Source organism: Trichoplusia ni, chromosome 1 (genome assembly GCF_003590095.1).
Source record: "Trichoplusia ni isolate ovarian cell line Hi5 chromosome 1, tn1, whole genome shotgun sequence".
In the NCBI taxonomy this organism is placed as follows: Eukaryota; Metazoa; Arthropoda; class Insecta; order Lepidoptera; family Noctuidae; genus Trichoplusia; species Trichoplusia ni.
In genome coordinates, this window is record NC_039478.1 from 11,326,889 (window position 1) to 11,354,689 (window position 27,801).

Here is a 27,801-nt window from a genome sequence, read left to right on the forward strand (position 1 = left end):
GATCATAGTAAAAAGAAAAAGTAATTATAAATGTCAATAAAGCTAATTGAGTAATTAACCAAAAGCTTTCCTGTTTGACAATAAAAGCAAGCATCTATATCCTTCCTAGCTTTATCAAAATTTCATATTTGTTAATAAAATTTATTCCTCTCAATTTGGCAACTCGGGTCCATGGCAATTTCATACAAGAATTTTATTACATGGAATACTGCGCCAAATTCTTTTACCCCTATATAGAGTACTGAGTAATAAAAGCAATGTATTTAGATCCAACGATTTTGGTCGGGTCTGCCTGTTAACGATGGAATTTCCCGGGCAGTGGGTGCAAGGGTGGAAATGATGACCCCTGGCGGACTATCAACACCACGTAAAGGAGGAATAGTGCAGTTGTGGAAGGGAGAAGCTGCTCTACATGTTGTCTTTCTGTCTCGCTTTCTCTACAGAAAGAGACTCACTTTAAGCGATGATGATAGTACCCTCACTACCCGTTGATCATAAGCTGAATTGAATTTTGGTGTAAATGAATCATTAGGATAACTTGCTAAGGGGCTTGAATAGTTTTGTTTTATTTGTACCGGGTGTTAGTGGGACATTTTAATTATAAGTAAAATGATTTAATGTCTTTACAGAAATTACAACACGTGCACAAAATATTTTAGAAATTCATTAAAGGCAAAATTATTTTCAGATGCTTTAATTGACTGATTTGGTTCCAGAATTATATAGTTTGTCGTTCCAAAAACTGGAGTCTTATATATGACCAAAATTGTGTGCTTTTTTATTATTGTAATTTTTTTTTATAAACGACTCCCGCAATAAGTAATTTAATCCTTGTGTCGTGGAGGTTTTACTAACATACAAATCACATGCACAAAGACACCCAGATTCAGAACAAACATTCGTGGATACACAAATGCTTCGGCTTCGGTGTGGTGACCTGAAACACTCGACTATCCCTGCAGCCGAGATTGTAATATGTCATTAGTTCATATTAGCTCATCATTCTCATCAGCCCGTCTCAGTCCACTGTTAGACATAGCACTCTTTCATGGCACGTCACTGACCTGGATCTTCAGTTCTGCTCATTACAAAACAAAAAAATCCGTAAAGTAAGTAGTATTGACTACTACATAAAAACTTACTACAGAAAGGCCAGTCCTTACCCCTGCCCTCTGCTCCTACACTCGTAAACCGTTATTATTAAACTTCACCTTCGGTAGAGCAAACAAAACCTTAGCCAAATCGATAGCGAAAGGTAATGGCGAACGGAAATAACCTGCGTTAGTTACATCCAAGTTTCATTACTGTAAAAGCTCCTAGATTTAATGAGCAATATATAAACGAAGAATGAATGGCATTTGGATTACATTTAAAACTATTCGTATTCTGTTAAGCATTTTGCCAACACAATGATTGGAATTCATTGTTTTGTCCGTGAGTGTCCGCCCCGTACTGAATTTCCAATTTCCAATTGAAAAATGCTTAAAATAGCAGAATTGGGCCCAAGCAAGCTTTCTCTTGAAACTAATGTGCTTTTGTTTTGTTTTTTTTTTTAACAATTCGAATACTTAATAACATCAATTTTCCATGTATTCACAGAAGATAATAGGAATGACTTGTTCGTGGAAAATAATGCCATTAATTCTTTCTTTCTCTATAGGCCTAGTGTTTAAGATTGCGTGAATACAATTTGCGAAATCTAATTTGTGACTATCAATGACAAAAGTATATCATCGTTATATATTACAAAAATGTATACTTATGTTGTACATATTTTGATAGTAACTGTCGTGAGAATGATTCATTATTAAATGATGTAACGGTTTACTCACACGTATTTATCGGGGTAGCCCGACTAGTTTCGGACCCAACCGGAGTCCTTAATCACGAGCAGACGCGGCGGAATCGCGAGTCGAACTTCGACACGAGTTCGATCCCGCCGCCGCGTGGTATATATTACCTATCACAGCTTTTATGGTTTCAAATAGATTGGAATATAGAAAAACTTCAATGTTTTCGCTCAATAGAAAGAGGGCTATGGTTGAATTTTACAACTAGGCATCTTTATTGAATTAACGTTTCATATATTATCATGTCACAAAATTGAATACATAGCAAAGGTACGTACTTATAAAGAAAAGTAAGGTAGCAAAGATAAGTCTTGGCTAAGACTTCGCTTTAACCCAGAGGACCAAGTCTCTCTCGGTTAAATAAATAATACCTGTATTGTTGTGATCCCTTGTTCTTTATCATTATGATGCTATACAAAGGACTTAAAATTCTCTTTGCAACTACATATTATAAGTTGATATTAAATAAAAATCTAGAAAATATAGTCTGACGAATAAATAATACATACACTATGGATTTTTAATATCATATCCATAAAACCCGACCAGTAACAAAACAAGTACTCACATAATATGAATCTAATCACCACATACAAGACACACAACAAATTCATCAAGGCTGTCACAAAAACCCAACTCATCACTTAAAATACAAAAAAAAAACTTAAATATAAAAAACGCTCGCGAAAACTGACGTTTGTATGAAAACGCACCTGTGTTAGCATCGAGCGAGGGTGGAAAGTAATTTAGGGTGATACATGACTGACACAACCCTCGACTTGTAATTACTGGGGCGCGGCACCCCTCCGAACCTAGGACCTTTCTAAGACCGCGCTACGCAGGGGGCCTACCACCTCCTCTTAAACTAACACTCTTTCTAATGTACAAACGAGAGAGTGCTCTACGCCCTGTAATGCGCCATCTTGCTTCCACACCTTCCACAGTCTTAATTCAAGATATCGCGGTATATCGCGGTATTACTTCCTTCAATTTTATGGACGTATTAAAACTGGGATGTTGTGTTTTCTTTTTAAAAGGTGGTATTAACTATACAGAGGGGGTTTACGTAGCGGTTTTCTTACAGATGGTTCATATTTCGTAAAATATTATGGATATTATGTTTATATTGAAAGACGTGGAGGAAATATTACGTACATGTAACTCCTGTACAATGTAAGTGAAAGTGCTTAGTCTCGAATTGTTGATAGGCAATTCTTTAAATAAAATATTATCAGCATATACGTCCCACTGCTGGGCAAAAACCTATTCCCATGTAGGGAATGTTCCAATAATTGGAATCCAGGTTTCATTACCATGTTTTTTTCTACATTAATCAGTAGTGTGTTAGAGTAATTAATAACTACATATAACTTCACTTAAGTTTAAAGAAAAATATTACATTGGTACTTTGCCTGCAATGGGATCGAACCTGCATCTTGAGCATACAAACCCATAATGGAACATGTACATAATGTAATGACAACATAATATCTGACCACAGACAACTTACTTAAGAGTGAATGATGTAAGTGTCGTTCACTCACTCACTCCCATTCGACGGCCGTTGATTAATGAGTCACTGGTGTTTGAGTATCGGCTGTTGCAGACGGATTCCGTTAATGAGTTGAGACATTACTCAAAATGTTTTTAGTCGTGTCAGGCGGTTTGTTTTATGCCTGACTAGCTGTTGCCCGCGGACCTGTTCACTACTAATCGAAAAATAATCGCACGGGTATATAAAATCGCAATAAAGATTTTCATTTAATCGTAGTTATCTGTGTACTAAATTTCGTCTAAATTGATTCAATAGTTTATGCTCGAAAGAGAAATAAACCATACATACAAACGCATTTATAATATTAGTGGGAAGTAGGTTGCATTGCTATCGTCTTTATCGGATTATATCCAGTGTCGATGTTCTATCCCATCATCAGTATGAAGTTGAAGCTAGGAGAATTTCTGATAATGTTCGTGGTGTGCCTTTAGGCACAATATAGTGTCGAAAAAAGTGCGTAAAAATCTGCCGTCGTAGATTCTAATGTAGAGCATAGATTTTAGAATTCATGACATATCGGGCAACAAATTGAATTATGTTAACAAAATTATAACCTACGTAAAGTAATATAAATTCTCCTTCTTAATTAAAACAATTACAACGAGTCTTTATTTAACAATCCCTACTGGCGCTGGCATAGTAATTTCGTTTGTTCAGAGAAATAAAAAGCAATTATTTTGATAGCCTAAGACTTTAATTCAATTAATATTTAGGTTCCTGCATGGTTCTTTGATGACGTCACATACAGGCAAATCTTCTACAAAGTTTTATAACATGTAATATGAGACGACGCCAATTCTAGCAATAGGATGTGAACGAATTAAAGGATGACATCAAACGATGACAATTGTGTGTAAAATCATAACTTAGTATACAACAGTGGTAACGTTATAGCGATTACATTTGCGATATGTATGCAAGTCGCGACCGTGGCCCGGTAGCGGCTAATGTCACAAATGTAAAATATACAGGCTGTTGTAAAGTGTGACGTAAGCTCCGATAGTAATAAGGCAAAATGATAAGTGACTAGCTGTTGGAAACATAAAATCAGGATGAAAACTATCCTATGTATTTTTCCGGGTTATAAACTATCCGTGTATCATGTTTTCATGTTTCGTCTAAGTCCGTACAGTAGTGTTTACATCCATACACAAAAACTTTCGCGTTTATATTATACTAGCTGTTGCCCGCGACTTCGTCTGCGTGGTTAGAAGATATAAGTTATGACATTTCTTCGCTCCTATTGGTCGCAGCGTGATGATATATAGCCTAAAACCTCTCTCGATGAATGGTCTATTCAACACAAAAATATTTTTTCAATTTGAACCAGTAGTTCCTGAGAATTAGCGCGTTCAAACAAACAAACAAACAAACTCTTCAGCTTTATATATTAGTATAAGTATATTAGTATATAGATGCCAACGATATCTTCGCTACGTTTCATCGATTTTTAATTTCTCGCGCGGAGATTTTAATATTACGATAACTCATTACCTATTCACTTTTTTGGTGTAGTGTAAAAGGCAATTTTGTTCTATATTACATGTATAATATATTTATTTGGATAAGGATTAATACTGTATTGTTAAAAATAGGTTCGTAAATAACCCATAATTTTACTGTATTAAGAAAACACATAAAAATGGTTATTGTGGGTTATCCTTGGAAGATAGACATATACCACCGCGGACTTTTTTGTAGATTTATTAAAGAGGTACAAACCCGCCATACATAGTTTTGTTGTAACTCAAAAGGTTTTGGCAGCGTTCTCGAGGAAAGCTCTCGAATGGCTTAATTTTTTCCGACATGTTTAACTAATATCGTTGTAATATTGTCAGTTTACACAAAACTTATTATACACTAAAACCTTCCTCAAGAATTGCTCTATCTATTGTTGAAAACCGCATCAAAATCCGTTGCGTAGTTTTAAAGATTTAAGCGTTCATAGGGACAACATGACACATGACAGAAAAAGCGACTTTGTTTTATACTATGTAGTGAAGTAGGATATTCTAAAATAGAAAGCCAAAATTAAAAATAGATGTATACATGTTCTTTGTTGAGGATGGTTAAGTCATTAAAAAGAAAGGGGTGAAAATGGGGAGGAATGAAATGTCTGCAAATATACTCGAGTGGGGACTTAAATGAAAACGCACTGAAATAGAATATTGATGAATTTCTCAAGAGAGTTCTTGGTCTTGTTTGATGAGATAATTGGTAGGTTACTGTCGAGATTTTTTTTAACAATAATTTTATCTTTTGTTGCACACTCCTGCACTTTTCCAAAGATGGAAGAATCAAAATTGAAAATGTCAATCACAAAGAAAAGGTGACAGAGTGACGGCATTGAGTTAGCTATTCCTGCTTTGACACCACATACAAAGTGCACCTGTGTTTATCCACACACCATGTATCAATATTGATATAGGACCGAATTTAAGACATTAAAAGTTTCGTCCTGTATTTAACCAAAAGTAGACTACATTCTTTAGTTTTGTTTCTATCGTGAATTGAATGTCACGTAATTTCGGAGCACCCTGTACGCCTTGTATGTATGTATGAGTTTATGATATGTCCGACACATGCGGTTCGGTTTGATGCAATGTGTCCTGTTACCGCAGCGATGTACTCTGTCATCGCGCGTACTTCATTCACTATATTCAATTATGTGGTAATGTATAGAGAGTGAGGCAAAATAAGAATGATGAACTTTTTAGTAATAATGTAGGTACTAGAAACTAGTGATAGAGGTTTTGTTCTTGTCAAAAATCTATTACAATGCAAAGATGATAAAATACAGTTCTTCTCCATAAGAGTGACACTTTGGAACCGTGCAACTAGAGCCATCACCTTAACGTTTTGAAAGTGCCTGGAAAACGGCCGACATGAAATAAAAACTTTTCATTTTGATTTTGACAGTTTTGCTGTTCTGAACGCTGTACCTACACGTAATAATCATTGCTTTACCTCGATCAGTATTTGATTTATCTGTGAAAAATTCAACTGTCTAGCTATCAAGGTTTATGAGACACAGAATGGTGACGGACAGACAGACGGACAGACAGTGGAGCTTTAGTAATATTGCTCCTTTGGGTAAATAACCCTAAAAACGCTGTCTTATAAGTCTTGGTAGGTATAGTTATCAAAAGATCTGACAACTTAATTATAAACATAAGGTTTCATTTATAACAAAAGCATAAGCAATATATTGTAACCTTATAAGCACAAAACGAGTAATTTTCCCTCCAAAACTCAAAATTTCAAAGGGTTGTTACAAAAGCGATTTGAACGAAATTAAAGGCTTATTTCTTGAAGTGTTTTCACAAAGTTCCGTCGTTTGATGTTCAGAGGTTACTTACTGTATGCTTAGCTTGCCTATTAATTATTACGATTTGTTTAAGTTGTTACAACTTTTAATGTTTCTTTTGAGGTAGAAGATTAATGTTTGATGGTATAAAATTCAATTACAACTGAGTATTTAAGGAGAGATTTAAATTCTGTCGATGGTAGGTTTCATACCGTCTGAGGACTATTTTAAAGACAGGTTATTCACGTGATATCTTTTATGGTTAAAGAAGTACAGTTCATGTCGACTTTTAGAATAATTCTTCAATTTTTGTTCTATGGTATATGTAAAAACTGGTGTCAGTTTTTAAGTCACCGGTAAAATAAATCGTTGATTTACATCCTTTGAAAATATTCAGGTGTACAGCTACGTTTTTTACCAATTTAGCAAACGATTATTTGTTTATATAACGGACATGAATTCGAAAAGAAATTGTTGAGCGCAGGATAAGATCCTAAGACTAAAACTTGGCTGTCCAAGGCTTAAACTACTAGGTCTCTCGATCTTTTTCTAGCTCTTGTAGCCTAACAACAAAAACACCAAATAATACAAAACGAACCGGAAAATATATTGCTGAAAAATCAAACTAGACTCTTTCAAGCATTCGTGTTAACAAAAAGAACGAGGTGTCACGATCTTGTAGTGTTGAAGGATCAAAGGGGCTTTGGGTGTGAACCTAGCTAGTTGGACAAAAGCCAAAGTGAGCTGTAGAGATTGCAGTGTCCTCAATACTGAGGAGTGAAGTGAGGTACATGATCAATGCTGGATAAGTCGTTTTATGGAAGAAAAGTCCTGCAAGGGTACAATAACAGAAAAATATTAAAGTTCCCAGAAAATTCTCGGAGGATCCCGAAGCTACAAAAATGGTAAAATTCAAATGTCCCAAAAACATACCAGTGTTCTGTAATTTATTTGAACACCGAAGCATTATTGTTTTAGGGGTAAAGTATTCCCGCGAGAAACGCGCCATTACTTTGGACCCAAATTGTTTCAACACTAAATACAAGTCTTTTACTGAAGTGGTTCCAAACTACTTTCTGGAATGCTACTCTTATACCTATACATTTACGTTATCGATTCCTCACCTTAGTATCAACATCATGGAAGGGCACAGCGAACCACGGCTTCCCAGTCAGGCTCCTTCTGAAGCCAGCCTCCCGCTCCACCAGCCCCTCAGGAGTACCAACATGAGCCCACAACACAACCTGCACCACCTTCAAACGAGGATGCACCCGCTTGTAAACCTCCTCCAAACGCACTCCGAAATCGTCACTGGCATCGCTTATGTTCGCGAACGAAAAGTATATCCCACACACGGCGCCCTCGCCCTCCTCCACGCAGTCGGACAGAGCCTCCAGCGTCGATACATTCTGGAACTGACCGTTTTGGTTCCCAGACTCACATTTCACCAACACCTTCCCCAACAGTTTTTCGCGCCAATCCATTTTCGTTTTACTATTTACAAATCCTAATACACATCCATTTCTCAGAGCCACAATTACTCTGTAAAGTTACCTGTTTCTCTAAATTCGATATTAAGACAATGTTCAGAGTGCACCAGAAGAGCACTTCGATTGAAAAACAACAACACAAAATATTTTGCACAAGTTCGCACACTTGAATTTAAGGAATGCGAGACGAAACTTTTTTGTGTCTGCAAACTAAGTTGGTGTTATGAACAAGTTATTAGTAGTAAGTTTTAAAACATTTGTGTGGCGCACAGGATGTGCAGCGGCGAATATAAGTTTTATTTTTAAATTAGTCACGCGTGCGCGGTGTCGGGACGCGAGGTGCAACGCCCGCTCGCCCCCGTAAACAAAGCCCGACTGGAGAGCCGCAGGAGGAGGGACCGAGCTCCGAGCCTGCAGACATAGAGCAAACATTTTACAACAAACAGACACGTGAGATCAAAAAAAAGGTCCGTTCATATTTGTCTTATTTGAATGTAAATATCTAAGCGATGTCGCGTGATTTCTTTGCGTCTAAAATGGTAGTTTCCTGCGCTAGATAAGACCTGCTGAGATGTTATTTATGATGTTTGCAGTTTGTGCCCGGCGGTCTAATTAGTCGGTGTGTCTGTCTGTTGATGTTTTCTTTATTCTTTTACGGTTTCTAACCGGCGCGTTAGCTTAGTACCAACTCGAACGTGCACTGACTCCCGTGGCATTGTTGTTCAGGTATTAATTATGGCGCACCCGCAATTGAGGTTTTATTGTTTAATGTAATTTCTTTTCTGTAAATAGAGAGAGATCTGAGTGGTGTTGCAGTTTGCTGACTATTGTTTGCGCTTTCATTTATCAGACTCTTGTACTATGAGGTGGAGAACAAAATTGTCGCGTCATTATATAAGTGAGGAGGTATTGTGGACATTTTCCTGGTCTTGTGATAATTATCTACAGATTAAGGTCGAGTTTTAGAAGAATATAGAGACTATTTGAGTACATAAAAGGTTCTTCAACGATTTGCAAGATTTATGATTGAATAGAGACACGGTATCTACTAATAAGAGTGTTTGAGACGTGTGTCGAGTAACGGTTACATTTGGCAATACAACTGAAAGTATTCAAAGTATTAGCGATCGAGTAATTTTGTACACGCAATTCTGTTTCGATTTTTTTTATGAATTTCTCTGGATTGTAATTTTCGACTTTCTAAACGCAAGTGATACGCGTAAATGGTGTAATCAGAATTTTATTAAAAGCGTCACGGATTTTAATACTAGATACTAAAATACGTCAGACACGAACTTACATTTCAGCATTTTAATTGCTGCAGAATAGTACCTAACCATTTGAAGTATAATTATCCAGGTAGCGCTTAAGCTTTTTCTTTACAACTCCTCTTTAAATGTCAAATCACTCCTTCCAAATTGTGTGTTACAAACAAAAATTAGGAAACGTACTATAACGTATGCATGCACATAGATGGTGTAGATTAGACAACACAGCTAGGTATATCTCATACATTTGCATAAAAATCGATATACCGTACGAGAATCTCAAAGAAGAATGGCAAATCGTTAATTCCTTGAATATATTGTTTCAATTAGAACGAACTTCGGGAATCTAAAGAGCTAAGTACCTACAGCTTGCGTTTGTTTTGGCTCAACTTTCCTCTCGGATTAACTGACTTTTATATTTTTCTTTTTTATGACGTCTAGTGTTTACGGCTGAATAATGTTATGTTGTCTTCTTTTCTGTTAAAACTTTTTGGAAGCCGATGTGTGAACTGTTTTGGAACATAGATAAACGGAATATGAAAGAAATATTTAGGTAGATACGTATAGGTATAGTTTACGACAGCATTAATTTTGGACTTATTTTTTTATGTGTATTTATTAACTTTGCTACAAACACATTATTATATTTCATTCAAGATGTCAGCAACCTTTCAGTACTAAATTTCATAAATAATGCTAGAGAGAGAGCTAGAAGAGATGGCTAATATAAATTCAATTTCGCCTCTATAATATAAGTGTGATAACATTATAACAATTTTTACAGACATTTGGTCTTTCAGTTTACCATCGTAGACTCACTACTAGTAAGTGAATAATTTAAAACACTATTATTTAACCTCAAAACAAGTAATTTTCTGATAGATAGAGAAATAATTTTTTGATGCAATGATAATTTCTCTTCACCAAAAACTTGCGGGTAGTACCTACTTACTTTCTATTAAAAATAATCTTGCTACATGAATAAAAAATATCCGTCCATCTGCGACCCCGCATTTGAGCACAAAAAGCTGCGAAAAATATCTAATATTTATGATTGATGTGACTCTTTTATATGAAATCAATAGGCGTGGGTGTATCTTGTCTAGCTTATGTCATCCTGTCAATTCAGCCATTTTGTTTTTATTCTTCCCGCTCTTTTTACCGCGAAATGGCAATATAATATGGTTATGGTTCTTTAATGGCTGTTTATGGCTTAACTTGGTCGTTAGTAGATACTTGTGTGGTATTTGGTGTAAAGTGATGATAGCGATTAGCTGGATGAGTTATGAGAAATTAATGGTCTTATTTTATATTAAGTTGTCTTTTGGAGTTTTATTAAGGTACTAGCAGACCCGACAGACGTTGTCCTGTCTACACGTCTTTAATTTGAAAATTTAAAACTTTGATTCTGCACTAAATTCGCAAAATGTATAGTTTTTTAGGCACACTTCAAAACTCTGATCCAGCAGATGGTCTACATTTCTACAATAACACAATGATAACAAAACTTTTTTTTAATTTGATCGCAGGGCTGTACTGTCGGGACAAACTAAAATTAAAATTCGAATATTATTTAAATTTGACACTGCGATGGTAGCGATTTCTGTTCGATCCAATGAAAAACATTCCAAAATCAACAACTACTAATAGATTAAACATTAATTAAAAAAAAACATTGTCCAGTGGACAAAATTGTGAATCTAAACCATTTCCAGATCCCCTTGAACACACAAAAAAATTCATCAATATCGGTCCAGTCGTTTGAGAGAAGTTCAGTGACATACACACTCACAGAAGAATTATAGATAAAGATAAGGTGTTACTAAAAATTCTTTAACAAATAGCTTTTTATCGATATTGCAAATAAATATAAGAATTGCGATAGATAATCATATAAAGTGATAGTGTAGCGTTTTTTGTTTATTGCTGCAGTATTTATAGAACGGCCCATCATTTGCGTATTAAATTAAAATACAAGTAACATCCCTCTGATGCTTTTATTACAAAGTAAAGCGTATACTCAATATTTTTGAATGGAATATATATAATATAATAATACATTTATACTACGTAACGTTTTTTTTATAGCTTTTTAAAATTCGATGGATGGTTCTACCATACTACTAATAAATAAATAAATTGAACTATTTCTGAACGTTGGACGCCATGTCAGTGTCACTGTCTCTTTGACAACTAACGAATCGATCGGTGTTTACTTTTTAAATCGTGTTTATGTTGTGTTTTGATGCTTATTAAAGTATACCGATAAATAAATAGTAGTCTCAGTATTGTATTGATATTATTGGGTGGTAACCGAAACTGAATTATATACCGAAATTTGTACAAAATGACTGATTTAGTTGTAAATATTAGCTCAGACGAGAGCGAAGAGGAAGCCGGCATTATTTTGAATGGTATGTTAACAATATGTAATTAAAAAACTGCTCAAGTGAGAGTCGCACTCGCGATATTAAAGGGTCCATGCAAATAGGAAAATTTAAATTATTTTTTCAGTAATCGATGAAGTCTGTATTTTCTGAAGCCAGCAATGTCAAATAAATAGGAATCACATAAGATCATTTAGAAATATGAAACATTTGCAAACGCACAATTTTTTTCATAGTATTCCTAAATTGTGTTGTGAGAGTAAACATGCAGAAAATGCTTCCGCATCTTAGCCCTTGTAGATAAACACGAATGAAGTTCCGAGAAGTAACTTTTGCTAAAGGCCTACTTATAGGGCCTAGAGCAGCTGTTTAGTAGTTTTTGTGTGTTGTCTGAACCAATGTCATTAATTTGCAATTTTTTTTGGAACAGTGCGGAAAGTTCCTACAAACCCAGAGCTCCCAACACAACAAGTCCACTCATTGTCTGATGAAGGAGGCTGTACACAAATCTATAGTAGCAATGCAGATGACTTATGTAAGTAACTTACTTATAAATATAAACATGTAATTGTTTTGTTGTTCAGAAGTGCAAGTGGCACCCAGTTTCAATACAGACTAGATACCAATTTGACTTTTTCAACAAACAGACATATGGGATCATGTGAGGTGAGTGACAAAGGTCTGATCTCAAACCCATGTGTGTGGCATGTTATGAGTTGGATCCCTGCAAGACACAAGCATTTGTGTGATCCTTGTATGGTTGTTCTGAGTCTATGCTGTATGCCATAGTATAATATGCCATGTGTTTATATTTATTTTAGATGATGATATTGCTCCTGCTCCTTCTAACAGTAAAGGAACAAAGGGAAAAGGATTAAAACGAAAAAGTGAAGGTAATTTCTCAGACAAATTTTGGGCAGTTACTGGCCTTAATCTATACTTCTATACTAATATATAAAGCTGAAAAGTTTGTTTGTTTGAACGCGCTAATCTCAGGTACTACTGGTTCAAATTAAAAAAAAAGATTTGTGTTGAATAGACCATTCATCGAGGAAGGTTTCAGGCTATATACCATCACGCTGCGACTAATAGGAACAAAGATACCATGGAAAATGTGGATAAAACTGGGCAGATATAAATCATAACTTATATCTTCTAACAGCTAGTATTTGATAATACCTTAGAGTGGATAGTGAACCTATGACTCTTGGCTGTATGCACAAATTTATTATTGTATTATGATATGTATTGATTATTTGTCTGTACTGTATTATACTGTCAGTTTCTTTTGGCTTGATTCTTCCCCAAGTAAAAGAACATGAACTAACAAACAATAATTGTTTTGGTATATAGAAATATAATAAATAAGTAAAATTTCAGGTAATTCTCCTGAGAATGGCAAGAGCATAGCTAGTGTAGCAGCAGAGAAGAAGACTAAGAAACAGAAGTTCCTAGAGGAAAAAGCGGCAAAGAAAGCCGCCGACGAAAAAAACAAAATGTACAAACCCGGGGAATGTATGAAGGTAGGACAAACATTCTTGATACCATGTACAGAATTCTGGAGAATGTTAATACAGAAGTGTGTAAATAAGCAGAGATTCTAATGTAGCAGCACTTGCAAAAGCTCTGGAGTCAGACAAAAAAATCGAGTTTTGTTGTTGAGATGGGTAGAGGGATTTGGGATCGTCGTTGTTCCTGGTATATTTTTTAATTTGACGAAGCGATCTTGGAGCGAACTTAAATGATCATATTTGGTGGTAGGATGGATTTTTACAGCAAAACTGCTAGTCATTATGTGCTCGTTTCCCCCCCATATTTCGGGTACGAGTAAAGAGGGCAGCAGGATTAATAACCCCACAGTTTATTTATATTATGTACTTTCTGTCCCTTTCTCTCAGCACATGCGTGCAGAAGGCCACCCGAGCCTGTGGTCCCGCTGGTACATGTCGGACGTGTCCCGTGAGCTGGCGGCGGCGGGGGCGCGCGCGCGACACGACCCCGACGTGTGCGACCCCGCGCTGCTCGTGTGGTCCAGGACCAAGCCCAGGACTCTACAGCCTACGCAGGGAGAGGTCGGTATGCCAAATAGAATAAGAACGACGTGTGGTGAGTTCGATCCTCGCGTACAATAAGTATTTGTGCGATCCACTTGACGGCACTGACTTGAATGATTGTAAAACTCCTCTCAACACAAAAATTCAATACCTTACTTCTGGAGTGGTTTTTTTTAAGACAAAAAAAAGAATTAGTTGATCGTAAGATGTTACATTAATCCGTGGTTGATGTTACACAAGTATCGGCTTTGAGTTGCTGCTGAGGATGTACCAAGCCAAGAACAGTTTGCCAATGTGTTTTAGTGTTGCGTAGGCTGAAAGACTCCATTTTCCATGGACTATGTTGGATCATGCCATTATTTTTAATACTCAAATTTTGTGCTTAAGTACCTCAGACCTGGACATAGAAAATATAGACTAAATGTTATATACCCAGGTCCGCCTTAGCCCCGCAGACGAGCGTTGTGACCGAGCCCTGTACATCACGAGCGCGGAGGAGATCAGCGAGCTGGTGAGCAACCACGGCCTAACGCCGCAGCTGGCGCAGGCGCAGCAGCTGGCCGACTGCAGGCTCACGCTCTTGCTGTACCGACCACACGACTTCTTCAAGTGAGGGGAACTCTTACACCGACAATTAATGATATATGATTTATTTTGTATATTATGGTAAACTTAGCTCTGTAGCCAGATGGGGTGAGGAAATTTGTAAGGCAGCAGGCAGGTATGGGAGAAGGGGAGCTGAAGATCGGGCTCAGTGGCGTGCCTTGAGAGATGAGGCCTATGTCCAGCTGTGGACTGAGACTGGCTGATGATGACCATGATTTTTGATTTATATGGTAATCTTAGCTCGATTGACCTGAAAAAGATGGCTGACTCAGACTGGATGTAGAAACCGGAGGATATGCCGTAGTAGATAGTGTAGTGTTGCAATTTCAGAGAGGCCTATGTTGAGCAGTGGACTGTGATAGGCTGAGTTGATTGCCCCTGCTCTTAGGAATATTCAATGCCAAGCAATATGATTCAGAGTTGTACAAAAAAGGAAATGTTGAGTGTTTTTTTAATTGTTGGGAAGTAAATTATTTATTTAACAAACGGCTCACTCACGTGTATTTATACTGATAAATAAGTTATTATAGAACCGTCTCACAAAAGTCTCTATAATAATATGTTAGGAAATAGATCAATTACGGCTGGAATTATTTGTACTTTATGCTCAAGATATTGCTATTTCAGATCAAATCAGCGCAAAACATCGAACAGCAATCGTATGCGAGTGACAGAAATTGAACTGGAATTAGCCTTAACAGGTAGGAGAGCAACATCCCTAATATTATAAATGCGAAAGTAACTCTTTCTGTTTGTCTGTCTGTCTGTTACGCTTTAACGTCTAAGCCACTGAACTGATTTTAATGAAATTTGGTACAGATATAGAGTTGACCTTGAGAAAGAACATAGGATAGTTTTTATCCCGGACTTTTGAACAGTTCTCTTGGAAACGTGATGTAACCGACATCGACGCGGGCGAAAAGCGAGTACTTTATAATATTTCTTTCCACTATTTGTAATTCAATAATTATTGGACATGCTATAAGAATTTAGTTACTGTCAATATTGGCTAAATAAAAATACCTTTGTCGCATTCGTAAAATATGGGATAGAACTGCAATGATCGGCCACCAGAGTGCAGCACTAGCACATCTATATCTATACTAATCTATATCTATATCTATACTTCTATACTAATCTATACTAATATATAAAGCTGAAGAGTTTGTTTCTTTGTTTGAACGCGCTAATCTCAGGAACTACTGGTCCAAATTGAAAAATTCTTTTTGTCTTGAATAGACCATTCATCGAGGAAGGCTTTAGGGTATAAACCATCACGCTGTGACTAATAGGAGCGAAGATACAAAGGAAAATGTGAAAAAAATAGGGCAGGTATAAATCATAACTTATATCTTTTACCCACGGGGACGAAGTCGCGGGCAACAGCTAGTAGTTAAATACAAGGATAATGATAATTTTAATATATCTTCACAGAATAGTCTATACCCAGTTGTTACATTTAAATAACTTGGTACGACAAGTGTACTGTATAATGTAGTGGTTTGTTCACCGTATGTGCTTGTGGCGCCTTTACGTAATGCCCCCCTATTAGTGTGACGTTATGTGTTGTCCCAGATTTGCTGGTGTCTGCCAACTGTGACACAGTCGTTGTGAACACTCCGAATGAGCTTGCATTAGCCATCGTGCAGTTTACTAAGGCCATCGCGGAAGCTCCCTTCAAGTAAGAAATACTGTTTTATGACAGGCCTGTTTTTCTAGTGGTTAGTGACCCTGACTGCTAAACCGGAGGTGGAGGTTTGACCCAGAAGAAATGTTTGTGATAAGCACGATCATTTGTTCTGTGTCTGGGTGTTTTGTTGTCTATAATATGTATGTATTTAGACATATAAGTATGTTTATCAGTTGTCTAGTACTCATTATACAAGCTTTGCTCAGTTTGAGCTCAGATGGCGTTGTGTGAAAGTTGTGGAATATTGCATTGCATTAACTTTTGATTGGCAGACTATCTCAGTCAGCTTGGGACCACGGCCAGTGAAACCTGGTCCAAATGCCAAGCCACTAAAGGTGTTTTTCGTTTGTTGTGATTCTAGTTTTTTTTCTATAAGTGTAAATAAATATTGTGTTTATAGGAAAGCAAGACGCGAGTGCGACGAGCAAGCACAGTTTTACATGCGAGGAGACAACAAAAAATGTGTCGCTTTGGATAAAGATGGTAAGAGCCAATTTATTAAATGAATATTTTGCATTATTAAAATAATTAAAAAAAATCTAAATAGCTACGTTTTTAAATTACATTCAAATGTCGAATGACACAACATTCAAATTCTACCAAAATCAGTCCGGGCCTTTTTATAGTTGTTATAATAATTGCATTGTCATCGGGTTTGAACTTTGAACCTTCCCTGAAAATGTCAGCCTGCCAGCTCATCGGGAAGTGCCTCAAAATTGAGTGTCAACATTCCAACCGGAACTACAAACTTATCTAAAAACGTGGGTTTTTCGATTTTTTAAATCTATGAATTCATTATATCTTCAAATTCTGCATTTTTCCCAGGTGTGACAGGCATAGGCAGGTTGTGGCAGCAGATGATCGCGGTCCTGCCGCAGTCCAGCCTCGAGACCTCGCGCGCTCTCTGCGCCAAGTACCCCACACCACTGGCGCTGTATCAAGTTAGTAGTTATTTACACTACAAAGTCTGGTCATATGGTGGAAATAAGAACAATTAATATTCTCTATTTTTGTATTCGTTGGATGCAGCTCGCAACGAACCGGTCGCGCTGGAGAACGTATTTAGAGGCCTGTGTCCAGCAGTGGACAGCTATAGGCTGAGATGATGATGATGATGATACTCTATGTAAAAAGTGTACAAAGTCCTTTCCCAAAAAAAGAAAACAAAATATTAACCAACTGAGCATAATTTGTAGTAGATATTTTACAGAAGCTTATAAGATATAGCCATTTCAGAATGGTCTACTCAAATAAATAAATTATATTTTATCATCAACATACCTGCTTTATTTCTTTGCTGATGTATAAAACGTACTCCGTCCAGGCCCTGCAGTCCAGCGCAGTATCGGAGATAGCTGCAACAGGCGTGTCCCGCGCGGCGGCGCCGGGCTCCCGCGCCCGACGCGTCGGCCCCGAGTTCGCGCGCAAGCTGCACACACTGTTCACCGCGCAGTCGGGAGATACACTCATAGAATAACTTACTAAACAACAGATTTCCGATTTTATGTCTATATTGTGAAAAAGATAACAATGTTAGGCCTAAGTTAGGCTATCACGCTAAAATGAACGTAAACGGAGGTGATATAAGATGAAAAATCATAAATACTTTAAATATTTTTATTTGGCTGTAAGTCAACTGAAGATATTGGGATAGTGCCAAATAAAAGAGATGATAATTTGGTTTATGTCCTGCTAAAAAGTAGTCCTTTTGTATGAGAAATGAATTGTGTAGTGTAATGAAAATGCTGAATTGGAAACAAAAAAAGGCAATTTTGTTAAGATCTCTTTATTATAAGATTTATTATTGTATTTGAGTACTTAAGATTGAATTAAGTTGTGACTAAAGTATTATGTTAGTTTATAATTTGATATTTATTAAAAACCAGTTGCGGAGTATGTATATGTTTTTTTTGGCCCGTTAGTGTATATGGAATAGCAGTGTTTTTGCATCATTTTTCACGACACATCCTGAATAAACAATTAACAAAAAAACGGGAAGACTAACTAAGTACCAAAATAGCATTTATTTATGCATTTAAAAAGAATAAAATCCTAGTTTTTGAGCTGTAGTGAAAAGTCTGTAAACATAAATAGTTATTATTTTATCTTGCAAGTCAAAAGCCTTGTATTCCGGTCGCATAAATATCCAACATCTGTCAAACGAAATGTCAAAACAATAAATTCACACATAACCTCAACTTTATGTAATAACTACGGAAAAGCATTTAAAGAAGCATTATTTTCATATTTTAAGTTAAAAAATATTATACATCGTAAATATGACTGTGTATTTATCAAGAATTGCTATTAGCACATTTCGTTGCGCAGCGCCAAGAAGTGTATCTACGAATATTTTCAACGATATTGTTTTGCCGAAAACTCGAGTATTAATATCGGAAAACGATATTTTTGGTATTGTTAAGCCGTCAATATCAAGAAACTATACTACAGATGCGATACAGCCAACTATTCCGGTAGAAAGTGGTACTTTACCTATAAAAAAGAAAGTTCATAAGAAAGCGAATCCCGCTGAACTGAGTTGCCAAGAGGGACATTACCTTACGTTGGCTTACGCGACAGCTAACTCTTATGACTTAAAAAGTTTAAAGGAAGCTTTGTTACAGCAGAAACTGTATGAACCAGGAAGGTAGGTTGAATATTTTAATAATTTATGGACAATAACTCATGTGTTTATTGCGTCAAGTTATGGAAAATTTTGTTACGACTACCACGCGACTGTTAGTGCTATCTCATCGGAGATCTGGGTTGAGAAAGGTTATCTATTTATCTCAAACATTCTTGTTGCCTAGGTATTCTACAAATGATAAATTAGAAAATATAAATACATAAATAAAAAATATTTATATATATTTTTTAATTACCTAAACTTTTGTGTGTAATTAAATGTTTATGAACAAATAAACATAATTGTTTTTCTTAATGCTTGTTAGCCTTTTTATTTTATTCAAAGTAAATTTTATGACAATTTTAATGAGATTCAGATAACAACGTTGTTAAGTAGATGGGTATGTAAGGAAATAAAAGAGGAAAATTGATGCAACTGTTATGCAATTTGCATCATGAATTACAAAAAATATGCTCTATTTATCTTACCATTATACATTCATTTTCTGTAATGACAGTAGACAGACAATAACTATTAATATTTTAGTGGTTTTCTGCTGTGAATAGATTGTATAGTAGTATATATATAGGCAAATAAAATAAAACTCCCCTAAATAGTTTTGTTTACTAGGTATTCTAGGTAAAAGAGGTCCCCAACCAACCATTAAGGTTTTAACAACTTATACCACCACTAAAACTCACTTTTCAACCAGTTATCTTACTGGTCTGCTGGTGAAGATTTCTTATGCAATATACAGCACTCCTGTACATATTTATTTGTATACAATTTTGTGTATACATAAACTAAAGAAACAAATAGTCATACAACTGGCTAGCACTATAATCATATAACACCGGAACACCCTTATAATAATAACGTTCTCTTACAGACTAAAGGCACATGAAATAGGAAATGTAGTAGTCGCAAACCCCATGTACAGTGTGGGCGATGAGCCGAGAGAGATCATATTCTTTGGAGAAGGTGGCATTGCTTTCTGGAACTGCACCGAGCTGGAAGCCAACAATGTACTGGACTTTGTTAGGCCGTAAGTCCTTAGTATTTATTCAAGTATCATGTTGAAATTTGACTTTGATTTTTATTTTGACTGGCTTGTTGGTCTAGTGTTTAGTGACCCTGACTGCTATACCAGAGGTTGTGGGTTCAATTCCCGCTTAGGGCAAATGTTTGTGTGATGAACATAATCATAAAGTTCTGTGTATGGGTGTAATTCATCTATATTATTTATGTATTGAAAAATATATAAGTATGTTTATCAGTCGTCTAATACTCATAATACAAGTTTTACTAATTTTAAGACTAGATGGCGTTGTGTGAAAGTTGTGGAATATTTTTTTTTTATCGTAGGTCTAAGAATTTAGATATTTTTTTTTTCAGTTTCGAAGTGGAGAGTTACCCAAAAGAGGTTGTGGAAAAGGAAAGAGAAGTTATGACATATGTGTACCAACCTAACGCGTAAGTATAAGATATTGTTTGCTTTTTACGAAACTATTTGTGGTGTAAAAACAAATATAATGTAAAATATAACAAAAACTGTTTGCAGTAAGAAGTGCCATCTACAGCAGTCTTCGTTCGTGCTATTACCAAATAGGGACAACTCATTGGAGAGGTACACGTTTAGGTAAGTTGTTTATTTATGCATTGTCCTACAATTGTCCTATTAATATTATAAACGCGATGTTTGTTTGTTTGTGTGGATGTATGGATATTTGTTCCTCTTTCACGCAGAAACTACTGAACGGATTTAGACGAAACGTGGTGATATTATAATACATAGGTTATAACCAGGATCAACACATAGGGTAGTTTTATCCCGGCTTTATGTTCCCGTGGGATCATTATTGATTTGTAGCGAGCGGGAACGCGGGCTACAGCTAGTGTTGTATAAAAATTAGATATGTTTTAACACACTGTGTACCAATTGGTATATTTAATACGTATGTTTGTCCAGCCACGCCATGATCCAGTCTGCGCGCCTGGGCGCGTGGGAGTCGCGGCTGGCGGCGCTGGCCGCGTCCGTCAGCGCGCACACCTCCGCCATGCAGCGAGACGGGGCCTCCAAACTGGATAAGAAGGAGGTATTGTACTATCATTAATAACTTACACTTCTTTATCAAGCTTCTACAAAGCACCGCACTGCTTCTTGACCCTCCGTTTATGCCATTGTATTTCTTCCATTTTAAAAGACTTCAAAAGGATGTACTCAATTCGTCCGTATTTTTTTATGTCTGACTAGCTGTTGCCCGCGACTTCGTCCACGTGGTTAGGTTATTTCCACATTTTCCATTGTATCTTCGCTCCTATTAGTCGCAGCGTGATGTTATATAGCCTATAGTCTTCCTTGATAAATGGTCTATTCAACACAAAAAGAATTTTTCAATTCGAACCAGTAGTTCCTGGGATTAGCGCGTTCAAACAAACAAACAAACTCTTCAGCTTTATATATTAGTATTGATTAGTCAGTACTTCGAACTGGATGACCTGATTATTTTGATACTTTTTTTATGCCACGTGAAATAACTGCCATTAGTTCCCGTAAAAAATCATCAAGTTCGGTTCAGTAGGTTTTAATTTGATCCAGAGCACAGTTGAAACCTTCTACACAAACCTTTTCTAGGTTTTGCCGGAAAATGCCTGCCAGAGTTAAATAATCTTAACAAAATATATGCCAAGGAGTTATAGCTTATTTATTAACTACCTAAGATTTGACTGTCTACAAAATCTGACTTTCCTCTAATCACCAGGTGGTCCGCAAACTCGGCGAGTTATTCTCTCTCCGGCACGTTCTGAACGTGGAGTCAGACCTGCTGGACACGCCGGACTTCTACTGGGAGGAGGAGCAGCTCGAGCGCCTGTACTCCAGCACCGTCGCGTACTTCACCATCTCCAGGAGAACCAGGGTAAGGCACACACTGTAGGGAGTGAGGGATGATGATAGCATATGAGTGTAGTTGGACGTCCTTTCGCATTTATCGATTTTGAACTCTATGTGATTGGAATATCTTGGTATTTTTTAAATATAACATTATTGAGTACCAAGTAGCACAAGTACAAAGAGGAGTAACAAGAATTTTAGCTCTCCATATTTTAATAAACAATGTGAGGTTCATGATACACCCATTTACATCTCATATCAAATTTTAATATCGACGGACATTAAGAAAAAAAAAACAAACACCTTAACAAATATATTAAAATAGAATTTTTGCCGTAACTATCATGAGGATGATTCCTTATTAAATGATGCAACGGTTTACTCACGCATAGTGACCGGCATTGCCTGACTAGTTTTGAGTCTTTGATCATGAGCAGGCGCGACGCTATCCCGAAAAATCGCTTGAGCGCGTTGGATCATTTCAAATAGCATCTTCTGTAACCCTGAAATCTTCTACATTATAACTATCCACCCAGGTTCTAAACGAGCGCCTGTCTCACTGCGTGGAACTACTAGAACTCCTCTCATCATGGGCAGCAGACCGCCACCACGTCCGCCTCGAGTGGATGGTGATCGCGCTCATCCTGGCCGAGGTCTGCTTCGAGCTGCTGCACCTGTTCGAGAGGTGGGTAGCCAGGCGGGACCTGGACATGTAGGGCACAGCTGTTCCAGGGCAACTGGAACAGGACTGTAGAGGGTATGCGTGGAAGTTGGTGAAGAATGTTTATTATAACTGTGGTGAACCTTAGGTGTAACTCTTGGGAGTGGCCTATGCCCAGCAGTGTATTATTAAGTAGAAACTATTGTATGATGACTGGGACTTGCATCGTGTATAACCCTCGTCAATAAAGAAACGAATCTAAAATGGCGACACTTGTAATTTCCTCTCACTTGCACACTATTGTTTTTGTTAAAGATATAATAGTGTGCAAGTAAGTGGGAATGACAACTACCATTTTCGATTCGTGCTTAGTGACGCGGATTTTACGTATTGAGTTAATACCTAAATTGTTATCAGAAGTGTATTTAAAAAGGATGTGTGATGTGCGTTATTTACTTTCAAGGTGTGACACCTTGTTGACACGAACTAACATTTCTTGATGTTCTTGATGTGCCTGTGTAAAAATTAATATAATTTAGGGTTCAAAAAATTAACGACAATACTTACGGTTTAGAATAATCATTTTTTCATAATGTCTTCCTTTGCTACCGCCATGTCTTATAAAGCCGCTCTACGCCACGTATTGCGCCGTCAAGTTTCCGCAATCGAAATGATATTACTGAAAGACTTGGCGGTAGAGTCTTAAGTCCATTATTCATCTTTATATGTATGGTTTAGTAAAATAAAAGACTTGGGCATTTGACAAAAAAAAATAGAAAATTTGTAATGTAAATTATTTATGCCTGTAAAAGCATCTATAGTTACTATCGTTATCATAATTAACTGCTTATAAAATAAACTTAACGTAGCTTAAGTATTATAATTATAATATTTAAATAGTTTATATAATTTTGTAACGAATTGAAAATAGTGAGAATTGGTTAGACGTAGTATTGTATCGAAATCAGCTTTAGAATTGTAAGTGAAACCAAATTAAGTAGGTAGTACTAGTTTTAGTTATATTTAGTTATTAAGGAATGCAAGAAAAGTAATTAATCAAATTACAAAAAAAAAACACTGAACAATTAGCTGTGTCAGAAGAAGATGAAAAAAAAACAAATTTAATGAAAAAGTCAAGAATTTATTAAAAGATGTAACGGTTTACTCACGCGTATTTATCGGGGTAGCCCGACTAGTTTCGGACCCAACCGGAGTCCTTAATCATGAGCAGACGCGGCAAGATCGCGAGCCGCGTCTGCTCATGATGAATCAGTCTCACGATAGTTATTATAAAAAAAGTCAAGAATTTTATTCTAGTGTTTTAAACTTGAAACATTGTGAATAGCGACATGGTTTGGGAGCTATGCTATCACTTAATATGTGTTTATATGTTTTTATTAAATCAAATGGATTTATTATTTCTCTTGCAATCCAGTAGGTATGTTGTAAAAGGCCACAGTAATAGTTAGTAATGTTAATTGTATCGCATATGTGTAATATACGTATTTATGTAAATATATACAGTGTTAATCGCTTTGTAAAAATAGATAAGCGTTTTTGTTATTACAATAAATATGTTGTTGAATCTCGTATGTTTTTTTACTATTTTCATTATTTTTACTATCATCATCCTAGCCTTTACGTTGGGATCGGCTACCAGTCTAACCGGATGCAGCTAAGTACCAGTGTTTTAAAAGGAGCGACTGCCTATCTCACCTCCTCAACCCAGTTACCTGGACAACAAGATACCCCTCAGACTGCTTGTCAGACTTAACGTAACGTCTGTCATAGATTGTTAATAACAGCCGGGACCCCAATTTAACCTGCCTTCTGAAACACGGAGGAACTCGTTATGTCCTAGATCCCATGGACCAACCGCGACCGTACCAAGTGTAGCTTTACTTGAGATCGACCAAATTGTGCACTTGTAGCTTAGCCACGAGCTCCTCCTTATTAGTTCTTTAATCCAAAATTGTCAAAAAGGGGCTTTTTCGACCGTTATGCCTAGAGTTTTTTTCCCAACATGACTTATTATTAGAATCAAGGCAGGTCTTACTCCTTGACTTGAACCAAAGAGACCGCTTGTGGAACATTTTATTCCTGTTTGAGTTCACATAGTTTTGAGTAAGGTTTTGGTTGGTTAAAGGTCATGTTAACTGTCGTAAATACCAAACTCAACAAACGGCAAATCCTTATATGATTAGTGTGATTAATCAGAAGAATGCCAATTCGGAACCGCGCACTTAGTCAATAGTCATTCTATTTAACGTTTCTGTGGCTTCGCCTGTTTAGCGCTTACTAAAAATAATAATGTGTTTTGCATAAATAAATGACTTGAACCCAGATCAAATTGTTCACTTGTTTGTACAGGAGCGTGTTCCACGTCGAGCGCCGGCGGCCGCTGCGACATCACTTCGCGACGGAAATCGATGAGACCATGTTCCAGGACTTTGTCGACAAAGCAAAATGATAATGTGTCTAGTGGATAGGTATATAAAGATCATTATTAAATGGACCTTGTGATGTAAATGTTATTAAACTGTGATTGTAAGTAATTAGTGTGATTGTTGTTTAATAAAGATTATTTTGATACATTGTTGGTTTTTTGTATTTTACTTTTAAGTAAACTTTAGACGAGTTGAGCCTTTATTCATTTATTGAAGACTTGTTACAGCTAAAATAGGTTGCCTAAAGCGCTGCGCAAAAGTAGACAACTTTTGTTGCTTATATGGCAGTACATCGCCAAAACCGTAGTAACCGTGAAAGTGGTAATCGGACGCAGTTTACTTATGCTTAACCGCATAAAGGGTGGGTAATTTCATACCGGTTCCATGGAAAAATATTTATATGAAGACAACAAACAAAAACAAATATATTTGTAAGAATCTCACAAAATATTCTAAAGTGTCCACGTTGGGGCCCTAATTTATACCTAAATGAGTTTTGCGAGAAGTTTTACATTATAAGCAGTGAAATTTCCCCACAACGCCTGACAAAAATCTTATAGCAATGCATCTTATTAGGACAATTCAGTTATAATTACTTTTTAATAAGGCGCTAACTATTACATGTTCTGTCTCACTATTTATAGGCATTTCAATTCTCTGTCCGTACGAAACAAAAGCTTCGCGTGCCGCTATCGGGTCTGTCGTGATGACGGCTCGTGCCGGAAACGTCACGGACGACGCCGGGCCGGGCATTGTGGGCTTGTTAGTTGTCGCTGCTCGCCGATAGGTGGCAGTGGGAGCGATGAGGTAATATCCACATACTCGTATTTAGGTAGCTATGGAGCAAAAATATCGTTTATCATTTGTAATGGTATTACTATTAGTTTTAACCTAGCCATTTTCTTTTAGTAATATTCTTTAGGCATGGAACCAATACGATAAGTAGGTACTTCTTTTAAAGAGCCACTGGTTTTAAGTTATAATCTTGTTAACTTATCAAGTTCATTCAGGATCGTATGTTTTCATTACTAGACTAATACTCACAAAAAAACGATTAGCAAAAAGATGCCTAGACTCATAACAAGATCACAGAATTGCTTGTCCTACGCGGGGATCGAACCCACAGCACGTCCCCCACAGAGGGTTTCGCGTGATGACCTACCTCTACCACTTGGCTTTCCGATTACATATATTGACTACTAAAAATCCGCTAACAGTGAAACCAAGCCCTTTCAATCGACGTGCCATCGAAAGTATTGTTCTTTGTCACGCTCGTGTGTTAGCGTCACGTAAAAATATAACGTGACCTTATTTTGTGTAAATGTCCTACGATACTAGAATAATAAAAATGTCATGCTGAAAATTGTAGTTCATTATAAGCTAAATAGGTTGGTACCATGGATAGATAGAAGGGGTAAAGTACTGATGGTATCATGAACAAAATAATTATCGTCTGACTTATTACTTTTCGTTTTCGACAGGTCTTCTTTTTATGTTATATGTACATTAAAAATAACATTTTTTTCGGATTTGACAAATTGGATGAGACAGAAAAAAACATTGGATCTTTCGTAGCAACCTGGTTTTGAATCAAGTTAGACATTCGTAGCAACTCAGTTTTTGAACTAAGTTGGACATTCGTAGTAAATAGGTCTTTCGTAGCAACCCGGAGGACCCTCGTAGCAACCCCGATTTTGATCTAAATTGGACATTAAACATCCATAAACGCGATCAGAGTTGCAGGTGAAGTCAAGGTAGCAGCTAGTATAACGCAGGCGCATGCCTATCCTGTATGTTATTTCCGACATGTCGTCATGACATACCCTTGGGCCTTGGGAAGAACTAAGGGGTAATTTCACATAAATCAATTTGGTCTGAATCACGTTGGGTGATGGCCGTTGCTCCGAATGAAACACTTGTTTACATTCGAAAGAGGTTTTTTCATTCATTGTTGTCATAAAAATAAGCGATGGTGTAGATTTTGACGAGTGCCGATTCCGTATATCTATCATAACTTGACAAGTATATTTTCCTGAACAACTTTACTCGTTAAATTTATTTTTTACTACCTGACGAATATTTTTGATAAACCGTCAGGTAGAGGGAGTTGCGTATTGAATCTATAGCCAGATTACCAATCGCCAAATGCGGTAAGAGTTTCTATCATGATAGTCCAGGTTTAGTTGGAATGAGTCTGTCACTATCCGAGTCCACCCTGATGAGGTGGGTTACTCGGATGATTCTCCAGCCTAACTAAAAAAATGCAGGATCCAAGGGAGTTCGGAGTTTCATGATGTGATATCTCGAAGGCTCGTTGCCCTTTAGGTACTTTACCTAAAGTTCCTTGTAGTCCGGTACCCTGAAAGAGCTTGTTAATGAAATCACTGACTCCTCTAAATTATTCACTAGCGGCAGAGGTCGACCTCTAATCTCTTACACTTCATTAAGTTTTTACGCGCCAACCGCCATTTTATTCGACGGTGACAGATTAAAAAGGTCTGTTTTGTTTATGTTCACAAATGGCTGGCACTGATGAGCTTTTTAATTTTTTCCATAACAAAATCCGCCGCTAAATAATTTAAGTTTATTGAGTGCGTCAATTGTTCTTAAATTACCTTCCTTCATATGCAGTTCAATTGTAGGTACATGCGGCAAGAAAAAAATGAAGGCAGGTAGTTTATCTTCAGAAGCTTAGGCTGATATTAGGTTGAGAATGCAGGTTAAATTCTTTAAGTAAAGTAAGATTTTAAAAAAGTGCTTATCTTAAAATTCTAATTAGGCTCTTATACATATATGTAGGTACTTGCATAATATACATATGTATTTTACTATATACAAAGAAGCTTTCAATCACGTTTTTAGAACTTTTAAGGGAGGCATTCCCTTGCCTTTTATGGTAGTTTTACAGCGTGCCTTCGAGTAAAGTTTATAGTGTTGTTCTAGCAAATATAATTTAAGCTGTAACCT

At 36.7% G+C, this 27,801-nt stretch overlaps 3 protein-coding genes across 3 annotated transcripts in view; 2 read left to right on the forward strand and 1 right to left on the reverse strand.

Moving 5' to 3' along the window:
• The window catches only part of LOC113494531 (nucleoredoxin-like), a 51,731-nt gene extending 42,804 nt beyond the window's left edge, over positions 1-8,927 (reverse strand). The window contains exon 1 of the mRNA XM_026872922.1: positions 7,837-8,927. Within this exon, the coding sequence (XP_026728723.1) occupies positions 7,837-8,196 (360 nt within the window). The 5' untranslated portion in view covers positions 8,197-8,927. The remainder of the gene's footprint in view (positions 1-7,836) is intronic.
• Positions 8,928-11,579: 2,652 nt separating this feature from the next.
• Positions 11,580-18,103, forward strand: LOC113494561. The gene is made up of 11 exons (XM_026872956.1): positions 11,580-11,884; positions 12,288-12,392; positions 12,679-12,750; positions 13,238-13,380; positions 13,756-13,929; positions 14,348-14,520; positions 15,145-15,218; positions 16,093-16,198; positions 16,608-16,690; positions 17,033-17,148; positions 17,532-18,103. Exons 1-11 carry the CDS (start codon positions 11,818-11,820, stop codon positions 17,682-17,684), a joined length of 1,266 nt encoding a protein of 421 aa, XP_026728757.1. The 5' UTR covers positions 11,580-11,817; the 3' UTR covers positions 17,685-18,103.
• A 127-nt stretch (positions 18,104-18,230) lies between these two features.
• On the forward strand, positions 18,231-24,981 carry LOC113494570 (required for meiotic nuclear division protein 1 homolog). Its single transcript, XM_026872968.1, has 8 exons — positions 18,231-18,854; positions 19,723-19,878; positions 20,229-20,306; positions 20,395-20,472; positions 20,803-20,929; positions 21,596-21,751; positions 22,263-22,411; positions 24,758-24,981. The coding sequence occupies exons 1-8, from the start codon at positions 18,487-18,489 to the stop codon at positions 24,855-24,857; spliced, it is 1,212 nt and encodes a 403-aa protein (XP_026728769.1). The 5' UTR covers positions 18,231-18,486; the 3' UTR covers positions 24,858-24,981.
• The last annotated feature ends 2,820 nt before the right edge of the window (positions 24,982-27,801 follow it).

What these genes read in the sequence shown, in the direction of transcription:
- LOC113494570 (XM_026872968.1), top strand. Translation starts at nt 18,487, where the DNA reads ATGACTGTGTATTTATCAAGAATTGCTATTAGCACATTTCGTTGCGCA. An exon ending in AAACTGTATGAACCAGGAAG is followed by an intron (nt 18,855 to 19,722) that starts GTAGGTTGAATA and finishes GTTCTCTTACAG; the next exon opens with ACTAAAGGCACATGAAATAG. An exon ending in TATGTGTACCAACCTAACGC is followed by an intron (nt 20,307 to 20,394) that starts GTAAGTATAAGA and finishes AACTGTTTGCAG; the next exon opens with TAAGAAGTGCCATCTACAGC.
- LOC113494561 (XM_026872956.1), top strand. Translation starts at nt 11,818, where the DNA reads ATGACTGATTTAGTTGTAAATATTAGCTCAGACGAGAGCGAAGAGGAA. An exon ending in AGCCGGCATTATTTTGAATG is followed by an intron (nt 11,885 to 12,287) that starts GTATGTTAACAA and finishes TTTTTGGAACAG; the next exon opens with TGCGGAAAGTTCCTACAAAC. An exon ending in ATCGCGGAAGCTCCCTTCAA is followed by an intron (nt 16,199 to 16,607) that starts GTAAGAAATACT and finishes TTGTGTTTATAG; the next exon opens with GAAAGCAAGACGCGAGTGCG.